General features: G+C 41.6%; 1 protein-coding gene across 1 annotated transcript; it reads left to right on the top strand.

Annotated features, from left to right (window-relative positions):
* On the top strand, window positions 1–27,737 carry LOC136587909 (protein-glutamine gamma-glutamyltransferase E-like). The gene is made up of 13 exons (XM_066586726.1): window positions 1–167; window positions 5,580–5,756; window positions 5,893–6,135; window positions 7,912–8,030; window positions 10,139–10,249; window positions 13,395–13,566; window positions 16,660–16,792; window positions 17,750–17,853; window positions 18,250–18,495; window positions 20,432–20,782; window positions 22,309–22,466; window positions 23,615–23,748; window positions 26,550–27,737. The coding sequence occupies exons 1-13, from the start codon at window positions 161–163 to the stop codon at window positions 26,695–26,697; spliced, it is 2,103 nt and encodes a 700-aa protein (XP_066442823.1). The 5' UTR covers window positions 1–160; the 3' UTR covers window positions 26,698–27,737.

Raw genomic sequence — 27,737 nt, 5'->3', positions numbered from 1 at the left:
GAAATTGCAAACATACAAAATAAGGACCACGGCAAACACAAAACCCATAGCCACTCCCACCGGCGTCACGTCACTTTAATCTGAGCATAAATTTACGCACGGACTACCAACAAGTCTATAGAGAGCAAGAGTGAAACTCTGAAACTCGCAGACCTCCATCATGGCCAGTGAGTATTCGCCTCTGATGGGCTTATTCAATGATATACCATATAACTTCATCTTTACCGATGTAGTAGCGTTTGACTTGAGCTTTAGCACATTATGATAACTTTCTGTGCAGCACTTTGTTTAACTTTATAATTGCTTTTCTTGTGCTGAGATAAGAGAACAATAACATTTAATATAAGAGTTTATAAGGAAGCATAGTAAAACTTCAATCCACTTATGTGGTGTGGTGTGGATTGAATAAAATAAAGCCCCATTTACATGCAACGATTTTTGCTCAAATTTATTCAAGCAATAATCGTTGCTTGTAAATGCTCTTTGGCTGAATGATGATTTTTAGATGAGCTTAAAATTCATCGTTTAGCTGGAAAAGCATTAATACAGACAGCATGATGTGTTCTCCACGGGAACAGCTGATTACATTGTATTCAGCTAACACCCCTGCGAAGACAATGCAGCTGAGTGCAAAGCCAGACTACATGCTGGGACATGCAAACAGCTGCTCTGGGCTCATTTACATGCAAATGAAGCTGATAAAGTGCTAATGGGCATTAGTGCCCATAAGTACTTTATGCAAAATGATTGCTAGAACTGTCAATCTTTCAATCGTTTGAAAGATTGTCTTTGCGTGTAAATGGGCTTTAAGATTAACTTGCAGTAATGCTACCTTCTAATATATAGGGCTGTAGAGGTATTGGTCCATATTTCACTTTACATAAATTACTCCATAAAGACTCCTTACACCTTCTAGGTGATCTCCTTAAGGGTAAGCTATACACTTCCTGACAAACCTCTTAGGCTTCTTACCCAGCCAAGCCAGCAACCTACTGCACACTGATGAGAGGCAAAACCCCCAAAACCGTCTGTCTGTACATGGTTACCTGTTCCTTCTGGAGAAAACTCAGGCTTTGGCTATGTTCCCAGTCAGTATTACAAGGCCTGTTAAGAGTTCCGTCATTGAATTGCAGCCATTGACCTTCTAACAGGTGGCGCTTGGAGGCTTTGTTCCATCTTTACATTTGCATAAATTTCCCAGAGGTGCATGCATGTATTTATAAGTCTTCTCACACCTATTAGGTGTTTTCCCAAAGTAGAAACTATACGCTTCTTGACCCTTAAATTAGATAAATACTGCATTAAGTCCTTTCTAAACTGGAGGTCTGATTACATTATTTATCTAATGTAATGTCCTTGCAAACCTACAATATGCTTGGAGATCTATCGAACAATTACATAATCGTACTAACAAATATTGTAGATGGATTTGCATAGCATTTTAAGACACGTAGCTTCGATACGTAACTCAGATTACAAAGTCTTATTAATCACTCATATACTAATTATTTTACTATGTAACCCATTTCATTAGCAATATTACAATGGGTGTGCTAATGCCCGTTTATTTTCATTAGTCTGCTTTTTATGTGTCTGTTCACTATATTCCAGAAGAGATTATTTAGGTCTTATGCAGCATTACCTATAGAAATATTAATTTGCGTGTTTTATAATTTTGTTTTTACTGTTGTTAGTGACATCAATATTTGGGTAACTTCATCAGCTTTTAATTTTTATTCTTTGCAAATACTGATTATATCCAGTATGACTATTTATCATAGAAGCTGTACCAGATGACCCGGTGATGTCACACACCATCAGGTCTCCTATGCTTTTCTGCCTTAAAAGTCACCCTCTGGTTTCGTGACAAAATTCTGTCCCAGAACTAGAAGAAAAGGGAGTTATATTACCTGCTCTTGTTCTTCTCTACCACCCCTCCCATCCACCAGCCCTAAGCCCTATTTTCAGACATCCAAGATAGGCAAGGTAATGTTTAGACTACCTATTCCCCACAGTGCATTGGTAGAGTGAGACTAGCAATGCACTATACGTGTTCTCTGATTGGCCAGTCCTGATGTGCATTAGGTAATTAAAAATTTCTGCAGCCAGTGGTTGAATGGTTGAAAATGGACTTGCCTATTGGAAGTGTGGCAGAGAGGAATAACTGTAGGTAGCAGACCCACCGTCCCCTCCTATCGCAGGACAGAGTGTTTTCCAGAAACCAGAGGGTCGCTTTAAGTGGTTGTATTATATGCTGTGTGTAACTGGCCTGAAGAAGGAGGCAATCCAATATAGAAAGGCATTGCTTAAACCATTTCTTCTAAATGTCTGGATCCTCTGGTCCTCTTTTTCTTTTCCCATTAGCAGCACCATTTATCTCCCATTCTTGGTGGTTATTTTCATAATGTCTGTTATGTCCATGACTGCCGTGGATTGAGCATGAAAATGTCTGGCTAGACAGTCCTTTCCCTGTCAAAACTAACTATGTTTTAGGAGCCAGACCTGCAGTAATCAGTTGTTAATTGCAGAGGCTGTATTACAAAATGGGCCGTCTCTAACACAACTCATTTATACAGTATACTCGGACAAGTCATCCTTTCCCTGCGAATGTGGTCTGAGGTCCCCTTTATCAGCTGTTATTGCTAAAGGAACAGAGCTCATTGAAATGCCTGGGCACCAACAGTCCTCAGAAGTAAAAATGACATTGCAGTGCTTGAGGGCGTTCAAAGACGGGCAACAAAATTAATAAATTGAATGGGAGGACGGGAATTCCAAGATAAATTGGGATTATTCACCCTAGAAAAAAGATGGTTACGGGGTGACCAAATAACTGTGTATAACTACATTGGGGGACAATACAAGGATCTCTCCCATGATCTGTTTATACCCAGGACTGTGACGGTAACAAGAGGGAATCCTCTACATTTAGAGGAAAGAAGGTTTCATCACCAACGTAGAAGGGGGTTCTTTACTGTAAGAGCAATGAGACTGTGGAACTCTCTGCCTGAGGACATAGTGATGGCAAAATCCATAGAGGAGTTTAAGAGGAGACTACATGTCTTTTTAGAGTGCTATATGAGAGGATATAGGCATTAAATAACCAGCGGGGTTGTTTATTCGGGTCTTGTAGTCAGGTAGGAACTTTCAAGCGTTGATCCAGGGATTATTCTGACTGCCATTATAAATAATAATAAAGCAGCAGCGTCACCAGCCTTGATTACTCTCCAGCCTACCATCAAGGCTAGTGACACTGCTGCTTTATTATTTTGTGCTCTATGGTGGGGGTAGGAGTTAAGTTGGGCTAGGTCTAGCAATGTACTAGGGACACAGACCTACCAGAAACTAGAGGTCATTAAACCCAGACTCTATGCCAGAACTTTACCTTAGAATAAGTCTGAAGGTGATCTCGATCTATCCAAGAAAAAGGATTTCAGAACATCTGTTTTGAAAATGTCTGTTTAGGTTCCCGATGAGTCTGCGTTATTACGGTTGAAACGCATTGAACCGTTAGACTCTTTAGTCACTCCTAATTCAATTTAAATTCAAAATCACCTATGAGAAGATATCTCTGAAAGTGCTATATTTGGGGACACTCTACCTATTATTAAAGTAGTATCTTCAAGTCTGTACGTCCCTTTTGGGTAATGTTATGACTCCAGTAGATACTCATTTTTATTGGATCACAATTTAGTAATTCATGTATTTGGAACTAGTCATATATTGCACTTCTTGTTTTTATGTACTTTGCCTCCGGTGAAGTTTTTGTGTTTGTGTGTTTGGTAGTGGAAGCATGGCTCCAATCATTTTAGGATATATTCAATAAAGGTTATTTTTTAGAGATAGGAGTCTTTTCAGTAAAAAGTAACTTTCGAAGTTCAGTTCAGTCAGTTCATTGAACTTTTGCGAAAAGTTCAGTTTGGTCGAAATTAGTTTGAACTAAATGAACATTCAGAAAAAAACCTAAAACTGGTATGTAAGACTAAGAGATACAAAAGTCCTGTATAATACCATAGGAGTGTTATGCAGGCCTTTTATGACTCTGAGGGTTCAGTCACACAGGGGCATCCGGGCACCGACAGGCCCGTGTTCCTGCAGGGTAAGGCGGCCATACTGCAGGTGCAGACGACTCTCCGCACCGCCGGAAGAAAAAACACATGACCGGCAATGGAGCCAGTCATGTGTTCTTTCTTCCGGCGGTGCAGACAGTCGTCCACAACTACAGTGCGGCCGTCTTATCCTGCAGGAACACGGGCACATCGGTGCCCATGTGGCTGAGCCCTTAGACAGTGTTTTACACCAGTGTTCAGGACTGATGTTGAGTGAAACTTTTTAAAGTACTACGACATTACAGGGTATAGAAATTAAAAAACCAAAAGGGTAGTTGATCTGGGTATTGTTACGGCACTCTGCCCCCCGAGCGCCAGGTGGGGTGCCCTGATCTTCCCGCACCCCACTGTCCCTGTCTACTTGCCTCGGCCCTGGCTAACCCCAGGCGGACAACTGGACGACGTTCCCTGCCCTGGCTAGGGACCTGGCGACTGACAAGAAGGAAGCTACCTAATGGGGGGAACAGAGTGCCGACAGGGGAGGCAGATGGAACAGACCAACAAAACTTACAAGGCTGGAGATGGAGCTCACAGGCAAACTGGAAGGATACTGGATAGCAACTAGTGCAGACTGAGCCAGACTAGACTAGAGGCCAACAGAACTAACAAGAATAGACAGAGCAGTAGGGAACCAAAAGGAGCTGACCGGCAACTAGGGACTGGCTGAGGATAACCGCAGACAGACTGGCTAGGTGCACACAGAACCAATAACTGGCAGTGAGCTCAATTCACTGCCAGTCTTTTAACCACAAGGCTCCGCCCATTGGTGGAGAGTGGGAGGAGGCCACTCCACCTACTGCTGTATAAGAAGAACGGAGGAGTGTGGGCGGCACCCTACGGGCGGACACGCCCACGCCCACCGGCCGCCCCAAGCTGCTGGGATAACCCCGACACAGGGCTCCAGGCCGCCGGAGCCGACGCCGGAGCGACGCGCGCCGACCACGGGACCCCGTGCCGCGCTGCATGGTAACACGTATCCTCTGACTGCAGGTCTTGGAGTTAGACAGGAACGTTCTAAATGTTAATCTAAGGATTATTCTGACTACCATTATGGAGTCGGGAAATAATTTTTTTCCCCAAAAATGGGGTAAATTGGCTTCTGCTTCATCTGTTTTTTTTTGTTTTTGCCTTTCTTTGGATCAACAATGGGGGGTGTAAACAGGCTGATTTAAATGAACATTTGTCTTTATTCAGCCTAGCATACTATGTTACTATGTTACTCCTCTATTTGCAGCATCATGAAAAGCAATTTTGGATGATAAAAGTTATCATCTGCTCCACCTTAAATTTTTACCAGTTTTTTGGTCGCTAGGAACCAAATGTTCCATTAACAGAGTTAGAAAAATGTAAAAATAGCATTGCTTCAAGCAAACCTTTTTATAGCTGCGGAAGACATAATGAACGCTTGTCTTCATTAAACTGAGAGATTTTTAAAACATTTCCAAATAATTGAAATGTATTGTATATTCACAGCCGCACTCCAGCTTACAAGTTATAGCCGGAATTTAACACAGAACAAACGTGACCATCACACAAGTGACTACAGGACCAGCCAACCTGTTATGAGAAGAGGACAAAAAATTCTTTACTCCCTCAGTTTCAATAGAGCACCGAAACCCAGTGATACCATCCAGTTTTTGGTGGAAATAGGTAAAATGCTATTAAAGCGTATTTCATTATTCAAAGTTGATATCCAAATCCAAAAGCAGTTCTCAGTTCCTATAAATGCAGTTACAATTATGTTTTGCAACATTAATAGGACTTCTTTTATCTTTTTTTCATAAAGCAAAATCAGCTAATTCACAAAAAAAACTAAGCACTACGTTCCCCTTGTCTACAACTGGATCCACCAGAGGAGCTTGGACTGCAGTTGCTGATTCTCTTACGTCAAAAACTGTGAATGTCTCAATCACATCTCCATCTGATGCCGTTATTGGATCCTGCAGACTGGTTATCCAGCTCTTCTCTGAAGGTTACAGATCTCATGTGCTCGGAGATATGTGGCTAATCTGCAATCCCTGGACGCCTGGTAAGACCATCGTGCCATTTATTTGTTCAATAAGCATTATTACTATTAGAATTAAAGGACCTCAACTGAGTTTCAACACCTGGTGACAGTTTATGTAGTAAAATATATAATCTTCTAGTTAGCTCTTCAGGCTTATTGATGGCTTGTTCTTGATTTCTATAATTGTATGATTCCATCTTATTGCTAGTTGTCATTTTTTATTTTACACATCAGAGAACATGTTATTGTAAGAATTGTTTGATGATGTCAATTACTCTTTAAGTAATCGTTCAGGAAAAAGATGACAAGGCCATAAGTTATACTCACCTGGTCCTAACCTTTCATGGGCGTCCTAATACAGGTAGCTTCTTCACCATGACGACATGTTCAGGTCCCAAGTAGAGGTTGCCACAAACTGCTCGAATACCTGTATTGGTTATAGTTCACTCTGCTGAGTATCAAAAGAGTTATTTCATGTGCAAGTGCCCAGATGGCTGATGACAATTGCTGATTGGGACTGGAGCATGTCGCCATGTTGAAGAGCTGCATAAAGGCACCCATATATCTCCAGAACAGCAGAAAACAAGTGAATATATCAAGTTTGTGGGGTAAATGCCTTCTTTCTGGGTAAAAAAATACACTCAGCTTTGTCCAGGAGGGTCATAATAAAAATTATGCAGTTTTTACAAATGTGCATTAGTTTAACTGAGTAACTTAAATTTTTAAGAAATTTAGAAGGTATAATTTCTGACTGCTCTAAAATACAAGTTACAGGATATTCCCACAGCAAGTTATCCTCTAGCCACAGAATAGCTTTCTGGCAAAAGTATAAGGGGGTAAAACTTTGTTAGGCCAGACTGTTCTCTCTCCTATGGAAAGGAGGCTCCCTTCTGCAAATCTTACTATTGGTGCTGTCTCTAGTCTTTCTGAACCATCATGTCAAGCCTCTAATTCTACATTATTGGAGTCAGAACCAACTCTGCAGACCTGTGCTGATGATCTCAAACCATGCCAGGTGGATGTCAGTTATAGGAAAAGCCCTCAGGAGAAGGAGTGTTTTTGCCCCTTCCCATGTGCAATAGCAGTTCTCAATGTCATGCCTCACTGACTGCCTTGGACTTGTGACCACATCTTCCAGCTTCAGCTTGCATTTGTTGACTTCTTTTGTGACCAGATGTGTGGCAATGTCTCGTAACATTCAATGTAGTATGGTGCATGGGGAACATCTGATATAATATGGCACAGACGCAGCCAGAAAATCACATAAAAACTATTCATACGGAAGGGAAGGACATCAGTCTTCTCCGCTGGAGAGGCGCAGTCTCCTGAAAGGTGCAACAACAGTTCCACTTACAAAGCACCATTGCTTGCAATAGGCATACTCTTAATTACACTTGGATGGAAGGGTCACCCCTACAACAGATTATGCCTCAGGTTTATTTGAGGAATGCAATATGTGTACCCATAGACTTGTATGGGGGAGCACGTGCATGGCACTGTGATAAGAGTGGGATGTTCAGTGAGGCCCACAGACTTCAGTATCAGGAACCAGGGGGAGTGCAGGTATAAAAAAATACCTCACCCAGCTTCCTGTAACTTTTCCTAATAGAACTATAAATTAGTTTATGGTGCTGTAGGGAGGTAACAGGTTCCCTTTAATTTCACACAAAAATGACTCTATTGACTATTATCTATCATTAGCACTAAACTGCATACAGTATCTGCAGAATCTACATATAATTTACTTTGAGATGTACGTATATGAGTTCTATGACCTTTGTAATATTGTCTTTTCAGAGGACGATGTGTATATGGCAAATGAATCAGAAAGGCAAGAATATGTCCTAAGTGACAACACCATCATATATAAAGGAAATGAAAACAATATTTCTTCTCAGGGGTGGAACCTGGGACAGGTAAATAAAGCATAAAATACAATATTATTGATCATTAAAACTATTTTCTCACAAGCCTTTATTACAGGTTAAATGATATATGTTGGATTTCTGGGAGTTCCACCATTTGGACCTCACTAGACAGAAACATAACTCTAGTTTCCTGAGCACCAATACAAAATCTGTACCTGTTTCCTCACCTACCGTGCAGCATTGGTGCAATCACAGCCTCTGCTCTCCCTAAAGCTACACTTTTCCCCACCAATCACCAGTACTGAGGTCCCAGTCTGCATGGTTCTTCTCACCAGCACCTCCGCAGTGAGGAGCCTTGTGCATGTAGTGGTGGCTGAGAATGTGCACTGCTGCTCCATACAACTCTGTGGGAGTTACACAAGCTGACAAGAGCTTGCCTGTTTTTGTCCATAAAGGCCTTTCCAGCATTGAATTTGATCCCATTGATTGATGGTTTAATGAACTTAAGAAGCCTAACACTAGGTGAAGCAGGCAGAAAATTCACCCAATTTATCACAGTGTCTGTAGGATAAATTTTATGCATCTTTTTACAGCTCCAAAGTCAGCAGAACTTGCGCCTTGGGTAGGTATATGCCAAGGAAGCTCCTGTACTGAAAGTTTGAGGCAAACCCATAAAGGTGCATTTACATACACAGATGATCGCTCGAAATTTGTCAGAAATTCACAGTTTTGAGTAATCATTTTGCATTCGTTACTAATGAACTAATCAGCCCATTAGTAGCTAACTAGCTTCATTTGCATGTATTTAAAGAACAGCCGGTCTGTTCTCTAAATACATTACTATTGTTCTCCAGCGGAACAGCAGCTGAAAGAATGTCAGCAGCCCTGCTCACAGAGAACATAGCATGCAATCCCTCTTATCAGGGACAATGGATTTTAAGCGGAGCTGAACTCAGCAATGGACAAAAAGTGCAAGGTAAGTGCACGATGGGCACACATTTACACACAATGATTATCGCTCAAAAGATGGCTTTTGAGCGAATTTTGAGCCGGTGTGGTGCAATAACCTGTAAAGACAACCTAGATGTAGTTGCCTCCTTCTATCCAGAACAAGGAGTTCACTCCAAATGTCCAATCACCCGAACAGCTAGTGCCTCAATTCACCACTAAGATAGCACCCAAAGCTACATCCATTTCTGGCCTCCTCTCACGTAATCTTCTTACATATATTTCTAAAGGAACATGTACAGTGTAGTAAAACTAAGATCACCTTAAGTCTCGCTATACATTTTTCTCTTTCTCCTGCCATATCTTGGTTGGATTAACTTTATGCCAGCATTTTGCACATTGGTGCATTTTAACTTAGAATTCTTTTATAGACATGGTCTAGTGAGGTGCAGAAAGTGTCTACAACACATAATAAATCTGGCACAAGACATGAGCACCAACTTTTTGGTACAAACTGATCCAGTATTATTGTACATTTAGCTTAGTAAATCTCCCCCAGTGTGTCTCCCTTGCACTAATATTTCTGCACTATCTGACAAGTCAGACAGTAATTGGGTCATGTTGGTGGCTAGTAAGAAGATGTAGACAAAAAAAAAAACACCCATCATTGTTTTTAATGCAAATTAAAGGCATCTTTACACACAGAGATTATTGTCTGAATTATTGCTGGAAACAGCAAATTTGGGCATTAGTTGTCCTGTGTACGAGTGGCCGCCGACAGAGCACTAAGCGACAAATCACTCATTTGTCGAAGTTGCCTGGTTTTTAGTAGAACTGAACATGAAGCAACTGTTGGGTCTTGTAAATCGGAGCTGCTCAATCTTTGAGTGACTCCTGTTCACTGTGAATGGAGGCGGGTGGCCAGAACAATCCCCGCCGCTTCGCCTCCATTCACTTGAGTGATTATACTATTGTTCCTGTGTAAAGCCCAGGAGTGATAGTCGCTAGTACAGCTGTCGGGCTCTAATGCATCCAAGAGTCGTACTGTGTAAAGGTACCTTTATGAGCAATATAAACAAACCCTGTCCTAACTCTCGAGAAGGGAAGGGAGCACCATGCTAATAAATAATAGTAACATTATTCTAAAAAGTACACAAGTGGCTCTTTTTGAACTATGACAGTTTATTATTGCTTTTTATTCTGTGCAGTTTGAAGATGCCATTCTGCCGATCTGTTTCAAGATTTTGGAAAAGCAAACAGCAGTGGATTTTTCTCGTCTCGGTAACCCAATAGAAGTGTCAAGAGTTTGCAGTGCAATGGTAAGCCACAACTTATGACCCAAAGGGCTGGAAAACAAGTTCAATCAAAAGTAACACTAAAATAATGAATAAGGCTGAAGAAAATAAAATCAAGGCAAATAGGATCATAGGATGCATCTTCCTTTTTACAAATCACTGGTCAGACAACACAGAATATTGTCTACAAGAAGAACATATCAGAGCTTGAGTTGGTTTGATATAGGGCAACACATGTAATAAATGGATGTGGGGACTACTATTGGGGTTATTTGGTTTGGAAAAAAAGATAGCTAAGGGACGACCTAATAACTATGTATAAATATATCAGGGGACGTTACAGAGATCTCTCCCATCATCTATTTATAGCCAGTATTGTGACTGTAACAAGAGGGTATCCTCTCTGTTTCTAAACCAACATAGAAGGGGGTTCTTTACTGTAAGAGCATTGAGACTATGGAACTCTCTGCCTGAGAAGGTGGTGATGGTGAACTCAATAAAAGAGTTCAAGAGGATCCTGGATGTTTTACTTAGGTACAACAGTTATTACATGTTATAGTCCATGATTACTTCAGAAGGGTTGTTGATCCAGGAAGTTTCTGATTGCCAGATTTGGAGTCAGGAAGGAATTTTCTTCCTCAAAATTGAGGAAAAGTGACTTCTACCTCACAGAGGTTTTTGTTTTCATCTAGATGAATATTGCAGGATAATAGTCTGAACTGAACTATGGATAACAGTGATCGCATAAAAGTTAAAGTTTCCACTCCCCTCATGGATCAGATCCATGAGGACAGATGAAACTACTCACCTCCAACATCCGCAATGTCCCATGGTGATCTGGTTCTGCAAGGACATGATGCCACCTTCTGCGCATTTCCGACGGACAGCAAAATGTCGGACGCATGAGCAGAAGGACAGAGGGCTCAGGAAATTTAAAATCTCCCTGCTCCCAGCTTTCAAACATAGCTGAGATATCACCAGTGGCCGCGGTATGCAGTCCCCGATCACATGGTCACTGTTATCCAATGGATAGCAATGATCATATAAAGTTAAAAAAAAGTTTTAAAAGTTAAAGTTTCACCTCCCCTCACAGATCTTTTCAATGAGAGCAGGTGAAATTACTTACCTAAGCCCCCCAGATTTGTCCCCCGACGGTATCTTTATCTACGGAACATTCCCCGGCTTCTGTGCAAGCACGTGTCGCAAAATGGCGGACGCACGCAAAAAAGCTGCGGAGGACCCGGAAAGCTTTAAATCTACCAAAGGCAGCCAAGTGCCTGGAGATTTCACAGGGGGCCACAGTATGTGTTCCCTGGTCACGTGATCATGTAAAAGCAAAAAAAAAATTCAAGTTTCCCCTCCCAGATACGATCCTCGAGGGGAGGTGAAATTACTTACCTAAACCCTCCGGTGATGTCAATGGGATCTTTATCCAAGGATTTTCGCTGGCTTTTGCGCATGTTTCCTGTTGGCAAAATTGCGTATGCAAGCGCAAAAACCTGGTTGCCTCGTTGATCATGTGATCACCATTATCAAATGGTATAAAAAAGGTAGTGGCGATCTATCTTAAGCTGGTGTCACCTGACCAGATAGAAATTGTGGATTCTGCATGTGTTTGCACCGCGGTAATACGCAGATCAATCAATTGCATTGGATTACACAATTCCGCTCACATTAGCGGTTCAGAATTACACAATCCAGTTGCAGAAAATAGAATATGTATGTTCTATTTTACCACAGATATATGTGACATAGAGCCCCTTGTGCTCTATGATCGCGGATATACTCGCAGCCTATACGCAACTACATTGTGTATAGGCTGCAGGAATGTGCATCATTGCTAAGCTACGGCGCAGCAAATATAAACAAACAAAAAAGGTGCACTGCGCATGACCACCTGTGTGAGTAGGCAGTTATGTGCAGTACATTTCTGTGGCCATACGCAGAGCCATGGCTGGGCTCACAACTGGGATCTGCTGCGGGCCTCCGCAAGCGTATTCCACATATGGCCATTTGAGACTGGGATTATTCATATCGCTATCTGTAATATGTAATTTACAAGAAGCTCCAAGAACGCTCGCCTTCCTGCAGTTCCAAGAGCAGCTTGTTGACCGCCTTCTATGTGACATCGCCGCACCTCAGCAAGCTTACGGAGACTGACAGAGCGCCACTTTTTATACATGATCTCTACCACTAAGGTCAAGAATGACCCCCGAAAAGGTTTTGGGTTTGTGGTAAGCATGGGAGGAGGAGGGATACCCGGTTTTATTGCCCCATGTGCGCATCACAAACAGGCCTCTGTAATTTCTCCTAGGAGTGGGGGGAAGTTAATTTTATTTCTGTAGCAGTGGGACCTTGAATTTATTCAGTTGTGCCCTGAAATCCAAGGGGTGTTCCCTCCAATATAGGCCTAGCCATGTGTCCTGTAAGTAGATTGGGGCCACAATGGGTATGTTTCTGAACACAGAGCAAACAGGGATATCTATTTTGGGGTGCAAGTCTTCATTCATTTGCGTGATGTTCAAAAAAACTGTATTTAAAATGACACAATATGGGGTCATTTGTGGGGTTCTCTGTCATTTTGACAGCTGACAGGCTCTACAAGAGGGCAATGGGGCCTAAATCACCTTCAAGCAAAATTTCTGTTCTGAAAGCCACCGGCTGCTCCTTTCAGTTTGGGCCCCATTTTGCATACAGACAGAAGATTCGGGCTACAATGCGTATGTTTCTTAACATAGGAAAAACAGGGGTATCCATTTTGGGGTGCAAATCCTCATTTTCATGAAAATGTGAAAAAATAACAATTTTTTCTAAATGTTCCCAATTTTAGAGCCTTTATTAAATATCCATAAATTCTATTGGTCTATTTTTACCACCTAAATGAAGTACAATGTGTGGCGAAAAAACAATATCAGAATCACTTGGATATGCAAAACCTTTGTGGAGTTATTCTATGTTAAAGGGACACGTCAGATTTCCCAAATTTGGTCCAGTCATTAGGGCGCAAACAGGCTTGGTCACTAAGGGGTTAATTTTCTAAACTCAAATCCAGTTGTTACAGGTAATGCTTTTTGCCTACACTATACTAAATTTATAAATCTCGTTAGTAGATTATTTAATTCAGTATTCTTATTTTACTTGCAATGATTTTTTTCATTTTTGTGGTCAGATTAACAGTAATGATGACAAAGGAGTGATCACGGGTAACTGGAGTGGCAATTATGCTGGTGGTAAGAGTCCATCAAGCTGGACAGGAAGTGTTGATATCTTGAAGAAATGGGCATCTTCTGGTCCTGTTAATTATGGCCAATGCTGGGTCTTTGCTGGCACGCTATGCTCAGGTAATTACTTTCGCTCTGCTACCAGTAGGAGTGTGCTACTAGAACATGAACTCAAGCCATGACCAACTATTTGAAGAATAGGGGGTGAGGGTCCCGCTTGCAAGAGCTTACGTACTATGAGGATATAGGGGTAACACAGGAGGCGCAAGTGCTTGTTTCATGCAATGGTCCAGCCATTCTCTTTTCAGATAAGATACTATATATATATATATATATATATATATATATATATATATATATATATATATACGATGGGGTGCTGATAAGTATTTGACTTTGTGTTCTTTTTTTTGTTTCTATGGTAACGAATGTTACATCACATGAAAGCCTTATGTGTCTAATATATGTTTTCAAAATTTTGTGTTTGTAGCTTATGGCAACAGTGATCTAGGCACGCGGGAAAACAAAATGGCGGAGTCTAAGGCGATATTCACAGCAAATGAGAGCAGAGGAGTGATAAAAATGTTTCTGCAAGAAAAGTCCGCGAAGGATATTCATGGTGATATGTCGCAGACATTGGGGAATCAATGCCCTTTATATTCTACAGTTAAGAACTGGGTTGCTAAATTTAAAACTGGCCACTTCAGCACCAATGATGAGGAACGTCCTGGTTGACCACTCACCTTATTCAGCAGATCTAGCTCCCTCCGACTATCATCTGTTTCCAAACCTGAAGAACCACCTCAACGGTATGAGGATCTGCTGATAAGTCTTTGGCTTTACCCAGAAAGAAACGAGATAGGAAGATAAAACTTTACATTTATTCCACATACTCTCCACTGATGTCAACACACTTCTTACATCGGTATTCCAAGTTCTGTAAGCATTGCAAAAAGAAGGATTTTGGTTGTGCCTCAAGCCAGTCATCCGTAGCAGCCATGGCATCAGAAATGGTTTGAAATTTGGTACCCTTGAAGTGTTTCTTCAGGTTTGGAAACAGATGATGGTCAGAGGGAGGGAGATCTGGTGAATAAGGTGGGTGGGTGGTCAACCAGCTGGAAGCCTAGCTCCACCAGATTTGCTGTGGTCGCTTGTGCAGTGTGAGTGGAGGTGTTGTCTTGCAGGAACAAGATTCCTTTGGACAGCTTTCCATACCTTTTGGCGATCAGAGCTGTCTTCAATTGGTCCAAAAGTTCAATGTAATACCTTGCATTGATGGTGGAACCATTTTGAAGGTAGTCCACTAGCAGCACGCCCTCATTATCACAGAACACAGACGTCATCACCTTAGTGGCTGATGTTTGCACCCTGAACTTCTTTGGGCGAGGAGAAGCACTGTGTCTCCACTCTTTTGACAGTTAATTGGTTTCAGGGTCATACAAATCAATCCAGGTCTCATCCATAGTGACCAGTCAATCTAGAAAGTTTTTATGAGCCCGGAAACGCTGACAAATGGACCAGGAGGTTTTCACTTACAGGCTTTTCTGATCTGTTGTCAAACATTTGGGGACTCACTTTGCAGGTAGCTTCTTCATGTTCAAATGTTTATGGATAATTAATGACACAAACACGTTCACGAGAAATCCCCATGATGTCTGCTATTTCTTTAGCTGAAATTGGCCGATTCTCCAGTATGAGGTTGTGCACAGCATCGATGATCTCCAGAACAACAACCTCTCTCGGTCGTCCAGGACGTTCCTCATCATTGGTGCTGAAGTGACCCATTTTAAATTTGGCAACCCAGTTCCTAAGTGTAGAATATGAAAGGCATTGATCCCCCAATGTCTGCGACAAATCACCATGAATATCCTTCGCGGACTTTCCTTGCAGAAACAAGAATTTTATCACTCCTCTGCTCTCATGTGCTGTGAATAATCGCATTAGACTCCGCCATTTTGTTTTCCCTCGTGCCTAGATCACTGTTGCCATAAGCTACAAACACAAAATTTTGAAAACATATATTAGACACATAAGGCTTTCATGTGATGTAACATTCGTTACCATAGAAACTAAAAAAGAACACAAAGCCAAAGACTTATCAGCACCCTGTATGAGCTGATATTCGTATTCGGTTTACAGGTATGAATTGTATTAAGGTGTGTGGGGGATACAGTGAGAAGAAGGGGATCAGGTTTCCAAGGGAAAGTGTAAAGATGTGGTAAAACTAGAAGAGTTATATTAAGGAATATAGTAGGCCCACCTAGAAATTGTGTGTTTTTAGGGTACGCTTGATTTCCTGTGACATCATAGAACATAGAATGTTAGGCTGAAAAAATACATATGTCCATCTAGTTCAGCCTATTTTCCCCCCACCCCCTCCCATGAGGGTAGTTACTTGTATATGTCCACGGTTGATGACGTATTAGACAGCGGTATTTACAGTGAGAACCGTGCACCGGAAAGTAGCTTTGGAGCACCTACTTTTTCTCCCACTTATCTAGCAGCTGTCTTCCTATTAGGAAATCAGTGTAAGCTAGGAACATCACTTTCTTGAGCTGATCCCGGAGTTGTCCCCAGCTATTGACAAACACCTGGTGGGCGCTGGGAAATAGGTTATTACTTACCTGATACGGTTGTTGTATGAACTTTGTCTCAGGAGTGGTCCTTTTTCAGCTCTACTTTGCCCGACTTACCACTGGGGATTTGTTCTAAATAGTTTTATGTTTGTGTGTCTGTGTCTTCCTAGGATTTGCCCCAAAAAATCCTTTAAATTTTTTTCTTGAAATAAAAGTTACGTTTTAAGAGGCACAAGCTGAACCCTCCCTGTGATAATATAATACAAAGTACATCTAAAATATATAAAATAATATAATAATAAAGTGCTATGTGAACAAAAATTATATATATATTAGTAGTACAAATCTACCAATAAATACGCATATTAAACGGTCACAAACCTTTAGGCGGGCACCCCGACACACGTTTTGCTTCACGATTTCTCAAGAGGTGCAATTGGAAACGAGCGTGAGGGGTACCAGCCTGAAGGTTTGTGACTGTTTAATATGTATATGTATTAGTAGATTTCTCCTGTTCAATGCTGGGGGATAATATCAGGTAAATGTAGTGGTTTATACCCCAGAAGCAGAAATGCCAAAAACTGTAACCTAAATGTAAAGATATACTAGCATGAACATGGCTGTATTCTTATCTTAGTATTCAGAAGCCTTGGAATCCCCTGTCGTGTTGTGACTAACTTCTCCTCGGCCCATGACACAAATGAAAATCTAAGTATTGATACCTATTATGACTATGAAGGCAACAATCTGGGAGGCGATGACAGTATTTGGTAAGAATCTGAAATGATCACCAGTCACTTAAGCTGATGACTAAATGGAATGACTGGTTACAATTATACATTGGTTTCAGTGGTGAACACAGAGTGTCGAGGGCCCCTGTGCAAAGAGTGTGCCCGGGCCCTTTCACCCACAACGAGCTATGTATATATCTAATATACCTACCATATCTATTTTAACATAGTGGCATTGCAGCACATGCAGCAGCTGAAATTTACTATGCTTCTAAATATTGGGTTATGTTATAGCTCCTGCGCTTCCCCCTCTGTGCCATCTTCTATTCATAGAAGCTCCCACTGGGCAATCTTATATTAACAGGTCCTCCTATGCCATCTTGTAATTACAGATCCCCCTCTGTGCCCCCTCATAATAACAGATCCTCTCTGTGCCCTCTTGTATGAATAGAGCTGCACACTCCATACGTCATCAGCTGAAACTCCCTGATTATCACCAACACATTGCATGGCAGGATGCAGAGCATAGCCTGACTCCTCCCCCATCTCAGGCACTTAGTATAACATGTGCTCTAAGTGCCTGAGATGAGAGGAGGAGTCAGGCTATGCTCTACATATGATGTGGCTGTCAGGCAGTAGCATTAGTGATGATCAGGAAATTTCATCTGACAAGGCGTAGTAGTAGAGGGGAGGGGGGGGGGGGCAAGGGAAACCAGAGACAGTCACAGCAGCCATTGTAGTTGGGGCCTCCCTTTCATTCCCTTGCATTCCCTATAGTTACACCCCTGATCCAAGTTAAATTAGAGCTTATTTCACAACCAATGGTATAGCTGGGGAAGGATGACTGAATAGGCATGAGTCCTGGGAGCTGGTTGCTAGAAATGTGCCAACAAACCACTGCTTAATTTGGGTTAATTATTATATTATTCCATGTTTATTACTATTATTAATGCTGTTATCAGATTTGGCATTGAAATGCTGTGATCTTCTCACCAGGAATTTTCATGTATGGGTTGAAGCATGGATGGCCAGACCTGACATTGGATCATACTATAATGGATGGCAAGTTCTGGATGCAACACCACAAGAAACAAGTGCAGGTTGGAATAACCAAAAACATTTTTTACTTGTGTAGAGTAATGCTAGAGATTGATGGAGAAGGGGCGGGCTGTAACTGAATGAATTATTACCTATGCTGCACTTCTGTAAATGAGGTTGATAGGGCACACTGTAAAACTATGGATAGGGAATAACTTGAAATCTTGGTACAACACCTTTAGCTGTTGGTCTGAATATCAGGATTTTTTTCATGCTTTATTCTGAATGCTATATCTGCACACATTAGGTGCATGTTAACAAACTCCGAGACTCAAAATGTAACCTTTCATTGCATAGCTTTTAAGTGAAACCCACTAGTATTACTTATATTATATGGTACATAGGGATTGGAAATATAAAACTAAACTTGACTTGATTGTATGTCTGTTTGTATGTAGGTGTTTTCAGACTTGGACCTACACCAGTAATAGCTGTCAAAGAAGGAGACATTAATATGAGCTATGATTGCCCCTTTGTATTCTCGGAGGTGAATGCAGATACTATATCCTGGCTCTACGACGAAGACACTGGCGATTCGGAGCAAGTTAGATCTAACCGTACTTCTGTTGGGAAGTTTACTAGCACGAAAGCTGTTGGCACCAACAGTCGTGCTGATATTACATCCAATTACAAATACAGAGAAGGTGAGATTTTGCCATAATAGTATAGGCTACAATATCTGTAATAGAAATGTCATTTTGAAGGCTCTTGGAAAACGTTTTTGCACCATAATTAAGAATTGGATTTTATCTGACAGCAAAACCTATCTAGTAGTAAAGTGTTAATAACCGTAAATGTTGCCTATAGTTGACCATTTCTCTACTTAAAAAGCTGACCTTAAAGTACCTTTACATAGGACGACTATCGGGCGCATAAGTACCCAACAGCCATCCCACAGACCATCACTCCTGTGCTCCTACACAAAAGTGATAATCTTTCAGAGATTGGAGGTGGCACAGGCTAAAGAGTACAGTGAATGAAGGTAGGCGGCCAGAGCAGACATAGTTGCTTGGTTTTTAGTCCTGCTAAAAACCAAGTGACTTTGACAAGTGAGCAATTTCTTACTCAGTGCCTTGTCAGCGGCCACTTGTACACAGGACGATTACTGCTCAGATTCGCTGTTTCCAGCAATATTAATTGACCCATGAAAACGTACCTTTACAAATCTGATAAAAGTTGACTGAGCCTACTGATTTTTGATCAGTAATTTTATGTGTATGGGAATTTTTTGACTGTAAAGCCCCAGGAGTAGAAAGGGCTAGCATAGATTCGATAGAGCAGTCAAGGACAGCTGGGACCCTAGGACTCGTCAACTACAGGACAGCTTGGACCAATCAGGAAATAAGAGAAATGTCTTTTTACTTGCAGTAGTCAACTTGCAATATATAACTCACAGATGCTTAGGGTAGGAGAAGCAACATCGGGCGTACTTGAGCTGAAGAAGTCCCTTGACTTAAGTAGTCATTTTGCCTGTGCCTCTGCAACCTCCTAAAAGGCCTCTCACCCAACCAAGCCATCAAACATACTGCACACTGATGATGGACAAATACCCCGAAACAGTCTGTCTGTACATGGTCATCTTTTCCTTCTGGAGAAAATTCTGTCTTTGGCTTATATTCCCAGTCATTGTTACAAGGCTGGTTAAAAGTCATGACATTGACTTGAGGGATGCTGCTTTCTAATAGTTGGCACTGTAGAGGCATTGTTCCATCTTCCCATTAGCAAAAATTCCCAGAGGAGCATATATGGACTTATAAGTCTCCCCATCTACTAGTGTAGTACCCCAGAGTTGAGGTCCCACAACACTGCTATTGCTACCACATGTTAAGTGTGTATATGTTTTTGGAAATGTGTAAATTTATGTGCATATAACTTTCAATAGTGAGTAATGGGTTAACCTTTGGTGTTCCTACCACCTAACACTGAATGACTGTGCATACGACACCCTAACCCGCTCTCATACCTGTCAGTCACCCCTAGCTAGCCTGGGATTGGATAGTTAGTTTTCCCCTAGTTTAGGATTGGTGGACAGGATGGGAATAAAAAGTAGAGAGTTGGTGGGGTTAGCTAGTTTAGTCCAGGCCTGGAGAGAGTCAAGTTCAGAGCAACCTGAGACAGAGACCAGGGAGGAACGAGGCGAACATCCTCGATAGCCAGTGCGGTGGGGAGCTGGAACATATAAAGTGCGAAATCAAGTTTATGCTGGAGTGTCAGTAGGAGAGGAAAAGAAAAAGAAACAAGCAGTGTTAAGCCAGCAAGCAAGTCATCGTTTAACCCTTTACAGGCCAAGTTAGCTAACTGAATCTATAGTAAATGGTGCACATGGATTCTATGATCTAAATAATATCAACATAATGGGAATGGTGTAACTGCTATTCGGAGAAAGCGCAAGGATGAGACAGAGCTCCATGGACTTCCCGACAGCTAAACTGTAACCACAATAACTTAGTACAGAGAGCTTATAGTTGATGACAGGTTCCCTTTAACATTGGTAATACATACTACAAAATGCTCTCCATGAAGCTGCAGCCTCATTCTCTTTGATGCCATCTAATATGTTGGTTCTTGTTTTTCTGAAAGGATCTGCTCAGGAGAGAGAATCGTACGACAATGCCGTGAACCAAATATATGGACGAAGAGCTGCTTCCACTGATGAGCATGATGGAAGAGGCAGAGCCGCCCCAGCTGCTGTGACTTTCGCTAGAAATGTCAGGGTGAAACCAGCGACTAATGTGAACCTCAGCGCACAATTCAAGGATTGTGATCCCATTGTCATTGGCCAAGATGTGCAGCTGACATTAGCCGTAAAGAATACTTCAGCTGTCAATAAAGTAATATGTCATTTCAGTGCCAAGAGCACCGGCTACCGCAGGCGGGTGATGAGAAATGTTGTAAATGACGCTGTGACTATCAGTATGGGTCCTAATGAAGGTAACGTACCCTAATAATCACATGTAGAAATTGTGGATTGTTGTGTGTTTTGCACATAGCTTTACAATAGTGTTACTGGACAGTATACTTATAGATATGATATATTAATAATCCGATAAGGATAAATGAGCAACTGATGTAGTTTGGATATGTGACAGTTTTTTCTTTGGGGTACAGTGAGGAATATTGTCTGTATTTGTCTCAGATTCTCCTTCCTGATTTATCATAGTTTTGATCATTCATTACTTAGATCCTTTGTTGTCGTGTTAAATACTCTTCTATAAAAGAGATAAAAGTATTATAGAGGTAATACCATTATTGGCTAACTAGAAAAATTATATTCGCAAGCTTTTTGGGCACAGAGGCTCCTTCATCAGACAGATAACAAACAAGTGAGAGAAATGCACAATCTTTAAATGATGTTACGTCAAGACATTGTAAACGGGGACTGATGCATCTATAAAGGGGTTTTCCACAAAAATACTATTGATGAACCATACGAGACCCCGGACGACCAGCTGGTTGGGCCCCCGCTGACAGCATAAACTGGGGTCGAAGGCGTAGTGGCCGGTGCTTGTAACTGCAGGCTGGGGTCTCATTAAAATTAATGGGAGCTGCACCTGCAATTACAAGCACCAACCACTACACACTGGGGTCAGAGCAGCAGCTTCTGCTTTAATCCTAATGTATACCTGTGTTGACAGCGGGTTCCCAATCACCTGATCGTTTTTTTGTCCCAAGCATCAGGCCTTGCCGATAAACTATTGATGACCTATCATGGGGATTATATTCATGGAAAACTCCTTTAAGACAAGCTAAAACAATAAAACTATGGTTTATAAGATGAAAGTGAAAAAGGCGATGACTTCGGAGGTCACAGGCTGATAGGTGCGAAATGTCCATGTAATGAGCCAGGGGTTATTAAGACTGGAGTTAAGGTGTTGTACCAGAAACCACTTTCATCACCTATTAGTACCCACTACAACTTTAAGGACACTGGTACTGCTCCCACTTTCTTTGTTAAGTTATATTGAATAGAGCCATGGCCAAGCATGCAGAGCCGCCATTCCTAAATAGTCTTGAAAGTTTGCACTGATAACATCATTTTTAAAAGACATCACATCTACAAGATTATTTTCTTTCTCTAACACTAGAGCTTCTCACCATACCTTCTGAAGAATAAAATATCTGCCACTTCTCAACACTGGAGTGAGATGTAATTCATATGTACAACTCCGACCAGAGTAATGCTTGTATTTTTACAACTGCTTGAATGTATACGGTACAAGGACTGCCTGCAGCAACGCTTGTGAACAAGCCTTAGGGGAATTCTCTATGTGGCCCCCATAGCTCTGCCCTTATATTCTGCTGGCATCCCAATAACAGCCATACTGACTCTATGAACTATCCCATAATGCAAGCCAGAGTGTGTAATAAAGAACATGTTAAAAACCTGTGGAATATTTCTGTTAAAGTAGTAAATAGATGAAAGCAAAATGGTAAGATTAATTGTACTTGTATTGCAGAAAAGGAAATACCATTCACTCTCCCATACAGCAAATATAGGGATTGCCTCACGGATGATAAAGTTTTGGAAGTGACAGCTTTGTGTAAAGGAGATGACAATAATAAGTTTCTCGTGACCAAAGTGATTACATTGGAAAGTCCTTCCATGATTATCAAGGTATGTGATACAGTATATGGTATAGCAATTCATAAAACTATTATATGGATGGGTTTTATTTTGTTTTGCTTTGAAATTTGATGATCACCATTTATAATGCAGTCAGTAGCTTCTTTTTGTCTCCTTGGCAGCAGACGACAATGTCATGTATATAAGTATCAAAAGTTAACTGGCCTTTTAACACATTGTTACTGTGCTTCCCTGAAAATAAGACCTATGTTGGAAATAATTCTTCCACTTCTCTTTAAGTCCCGTGGGACTGCTGCTATGACTGAAGTAAGAAAAGCATACTAGAAGTGGCCTCCTCCTGCTTCGACAGGGGCAGATCTTCCAGGAAGTCTTGCAGGAGAGTCAGGCACCGATCTGTGTTGAGAGTCCCTGGAATGACTACAGGTCTAACAATGGCTCCATGTATGTATCGTAGCAGAAGGAGGCCACTTTGAGTAGCTTTTCCTTACTTAAGCCATAGCATCGGTTCCACAGGACCTAGAGAGCTATGGTAAGCGTATTTCTGCTTCTCACATGCTATTCTTCAACTTTGCAATTAGGTTTTACTCTCTCTTATAGGGGGCCATTGCACAAAATTGAAATTCATGTTCTGGGGTCCCCATTGACTGTATTAATACTGTTCTCCCTATGATCAAGGGATAAAATATAACACTAAGTTATCCTATCACTTTCTGCTCAGTGGGGGTCTGTTCCCTGTGACCGCTTAGATCCTGAAAATGCAGAGGCTCTGGTTTACTACTGCACCCCCTTCACTATGAGTTGGCAAGAGACTGCAGCACGGCCCAACTCAACGAATGGAGCCATGCCACAGCTCCCGGAAAAAATAGAAGGGGGTGCATCACTCTAGTAGTATTTTAGATGACAGGAAATCTCTTTTAAAGCTTTGTGTGTATTTACGGAGGGAATCAGATGCTAACCATGACTCCTGAGTCTTGTCAATGTCCATCTGCAGCACTATGTCAAGGGCAATTGCATTTGCTATCCTATTTACAAATATCAAAGTATTTCTATTCATGAGGACAAGTTTATGATAAATAGCTTTACATTTTATCATTCTTGCCCCCCTTCCTCTGTTTTGTAATGCTTTATGTACTTTCTGCTACCTCAATACTTCATGAGTTTTTGTCTTTTCTGTGAAGGTTCTGAACAAACCGGTCCTTAATAAACCCTTAAATGCGGAAATTATTATTGAGAACCCACTGGATGAAACCCTCAATGGATGTGAGCTAAGTGTAGAAGGCAGTGGACTGGTCACACAGCAGATAAAACGCACGTGAGTAGAATAATCCTTACGAATAGCTGAAATCCATTCACTAACAAAAGTAGGTTTTTACAGTCCTCAATAATCAACAAAATTCAGGGACCAAAATCTTTACCCGCATGTAACTTTATCCATGATGGGCTTTCCAAATGTACATAGACCATAAACAATTTGAGATCTGCCATTTATCATACAATACCATGACATACAGCTCTGCATCAGATTAGAATACTGTGAGCAAACCAGAGGACATTATTATGAGCTCACCATCACGAAAGGTCCACATCAGGGGTCATGAGATAACGTTTTTAGTAGTTAGGGCTCAGTCACATGTGTTTTCTTTCTGTATTTTACACTGATTCAGTATGGACCTATTAAATTAAATTCGTATATTCAGACGCAAAAGAAAACAGAGCGCATCATGTCCTATTTTACACACAAAAAAAACGCTCCATGTCCTGGGAAAGTCTATGGGAGTGTAAAAAATGCAGTGAAAATAGAAACGCAATGGATGTGTAAGTAATATCTATGTTACTAGTAGACAGTGGGAGGAATAAACGACAGGGGTTGAGCCATCTTCTGTTTAATTGTTTGTGCAAGTGAAAAAGGCAGTGAATACTGATGCAACATGGATGTAAAAAATGTGCATACACAACTAGTGAAAACGATGCGTCTTCCACAGACCAAAATTGCATATGCCTGTTTGAATGGGGCCTTATAGTGATAAATCAGATCCCCTCATACACATGAATGCTTGGCTTGGATGAGCGTGCATGTGTTCTCAATGGAGAGAGAAGAATAAGCTGCATCATAAATGGCCCTTTTACATGGAACCGTTATTGTTCAGATTGTGGGAATCTGAAAGATAATAGTTCAATGTAAATGCTGCACAATCTGAACATTAAATGATAATTCATTTGCTTGTCGTTCAGATCGTACAGGCATAGAAATGAAATGATGGTTGACCTGTGTAAACAGGCAATGACATGGATTTTGGCATCGATTCTCTGCAGATCTTTCCTCTCTTTTCAGGGGCTGATATACCCTTTAAATGTCCACAGTATAGATACATGCTTCAGATTTAAAGGTTATGGCAGCCTATGAGCATGAAAGATTAATACACATATATATTACTAAGTCACTGCGAAAAATGATGCATGTATCTGGTTTTTTTGCATTGAGTTTTCCTTCTTATGCATGTAGAATGCCTCGTACTTGGTTTCACCTACATTCAAGTTTTTGGCTCAGGGGAATTCCCAGCATTGATAAGCTGGTCTCTCTCATGAACCTTCACAAGCTCAGTTTCCCCTCTCCTCTTTCAGAGACTGTGTAGCATAACCACACCTACTTAATATTACACAGCTATCTTTCTATCCATCTCATCTGAGTAAGAGTGCTTTTCACACAACGATCTCTCCGTCAAAGATGCCTGACAGGTCGTCTCAGCACTAATCGTTCCTATGCTTTTACACAGCAATGAGCATTGCTAGTGAATGTGTTACGGCACTCTGCCCCCCGAGCGCCAAGTGGGGTGCCCTGATCTTCCCGCACCCCACTGTCCCTGCCTACTTGCCTCGGCCCTGGCTAACCCCAGGCGGACAACTGGACGGCGGTCCCTGCGCTGGCTAGGGACCTGGCGGCTGACAAGCAGGAAACTACCTAATGGGGGGAACAGAGTGCCGACAGGGGAGGCAGATGAAACAGACCAACAAAACTTACAAGGCTGGAGATGGAACTCACAGGCAAACTGGCAGGGTGCTGGATAGCAACTAGTGCTGACTGGGGCAGACTAGATTAGAGGCAAACAGAACCAACAAAAACAGACTTAGTAATAGGGGACCAGAGGGAGCTGACCCACAACTAGGGACTGGCTGAGGAGAACCGCAGACAGACTGGCTAGGTGCATGCAGAACCAATAACTGGCAGTTAGCTCACTTCACTGCCAGTCTTTTAACCACAAGGTTCCGCCCAGGGGCGGAGAGTGGGAGGAGGCAACTCCGCCCACTGCTGTATAAGAAGAACGGAGGAGGGCGGGCGGCACCCTACGGGCGGACACGCCCATGCCGCCGCCCACAGCTGCTGGGATAACCTCGACACAGGGCTCCAGGCCGCCGGAGCCGACGCCGGAGCGACGCGCCGCGCTGTATGGTAACAGAATGGAGGCCAAGCAGGCCGGCGATCATTCCACCCAGTCCGCCTCCATTCACAGTAAGCAGACAACTGTTCAAAAGTAATGAATAATTGTTTACCTGGGCCAATTTGTTGTTCAGTTTTCTGCAGAAACTGAACGATGAACAAGAAGCAAACAAATTCTCATTCAGTGTTCAGACTGGACATGCATTTACACTGAACGATAATTGTTCACATAATTGCTGGAATCCAAAATATTATCAGCCCATGTAAAAGGGCCTGAACTGCTGGTCATTGTCCCTTTCTGCTAATTGGAGTAGAAAATATATCCAGAGTGAATTACAGCCCTCCGTAATAGTAGCTTTCTCTGCTCTCTCCTCCACTATCTTCCGGCATTCACAACAGGGTAGCAGGCTAAGGGAGGAACTGAGAAACCACCTGTCAGTTTACTCTCACTGACAGAATTTGCAACATTTTAGTCCTCCAGTCTGCAGTCTCTTAGAATACAATACAAGCATAGAAATCAAACAAACATGATTTTTTTTAAAATGAAAAACCAATTACAAAAAGTCTTTATTTCCCAAACCACATCTTTTTAAATGAAAAGTTCAAAAGATGTACATAGCCTTTAAAATTCTATTAAGATGACTGAGCAAACTGAAATGTTTTCTCTTTTTACACAGGATTTCATTGAAGCCAAAAGAGAAGGCCAAAGTTGGATTGGAAATCACTCCTTATAAGAAAGGGTCTAAGCAGCTGCAGGTCGTGCTCTCCTGTCACAGAATGAAGCACGTCAAGGCATTCACCTTCATCAATGTTGCGGAAGCATAAGCAATCTGGATAGCAAAAGGAATTCTAAAATATTCCTTAAAATCAATTTTAAAATCCTTTATTGATTGCTTCTTATGATTTCACATTTTCTATCTTTTAAATGAGTTTTAATCCCTTTCATACATTCTCTTAGGACCCTGTTACACGTCAACTTTGGAAATTCATTTTTTCTTAGCAAACCGCAGCTCAGCATAGATGGGTGGGCAATGCGAGTGTTCCTCATACGCGTGTACGAAGCTGGTATGCATGTACTGGTGTTCTGTCTGTACATATCCAATCGCCATTGTCTATATATTGACATGTATTAGGTCATAATACGCACCAAGATAGGACATGCAGTGATTTTTTTCACAGGTGTGATTGGCCCAAAAGAAATCAATGGGCTATTACCATCGCTTATAACTTGTGTGAAAAGAACACAAATAATACGGGATGACAATACACCCGTGTGAGTGAGCCCTTACATTGGATCATGTAATGTATGATCCAAAAGAACTGTGCAACAGTGAGTGCCTGTTGGTGCGGCTTACTGCAACTTTGATATGCAACTTATGGCCACACGATAGTCCAAATTAAAAGGTTAGGCACTCCTGCTGGTGCTTTCATTTTTCAAAGGGCCTAAGAGAAATGAGATTTCATTTGGCAACTATGCCACAAGTTTCCCAAGTTTTTTTTATCTTAAATATGCAATTAAAATTCCCTGCTGCCATCTATCCTGTGCACTGCATGTTACTGAGCATGTAGTGTGCCAGACTGTACTGCTATACACCATAACATAATGTTACCATTAGACTCTCCACAGATCCAGACTGATATGGTATCAATTTTTCTGGAAGGAAAAACTGCTTTAAAAGCAGTAAATATAGAAAATTTAAAAATATCACAGCACTTTTTTCTATTAGGGTGCGTTCACACGAGCGCATAAACGGCGCATTTTTGCGCCCAATCGTATATACGTGACCATCTGAGGCATTGGTTTCCAATGTATTCGTTCGCACGGGCGATTTTACGGCGCGTAAAAACGGCAACCCGAGAAAAAA

Source organism: Eleutherodactylus coqui, chromosome 13 (assembly GCF_035609145.1).
Source record: "Eleutherodactylus coqui strain aEleCoq1 chromosome 13, aEleCoq1.hap1, whole genome shotgun sequence".
Taxonomy (NCBI): Eukaryota; Metazoa; Chordata; class Amphibia; order Anura; family Eleutherodactylidae; genus Eleutherodactylus; species Eleutherodactylus coqui.
This window is presented reverse-complemented; position numbering and strand designations above follow the sequence as displayed.

Excerpts from the sequence above, each read along its gene's own strand:
- LOC136587909 (XM_066586726.1), top strand. Across the intron at positions 5,757-5,892 it reads CCAGTTTTTGGTGGAAATAG|CAAAATCAGCTAATTCACAA; the intron begins GTAAAATGCTAT and ends TTTTTCATAAAG. Across the intron at positions 16,793-17,749 it reads GGAGGCGATGACAGTATTTG|GAATTTTCATGTATGGGTTG; the intron begins GTAAGAATCTGA and ends TCTTCTCACCAG.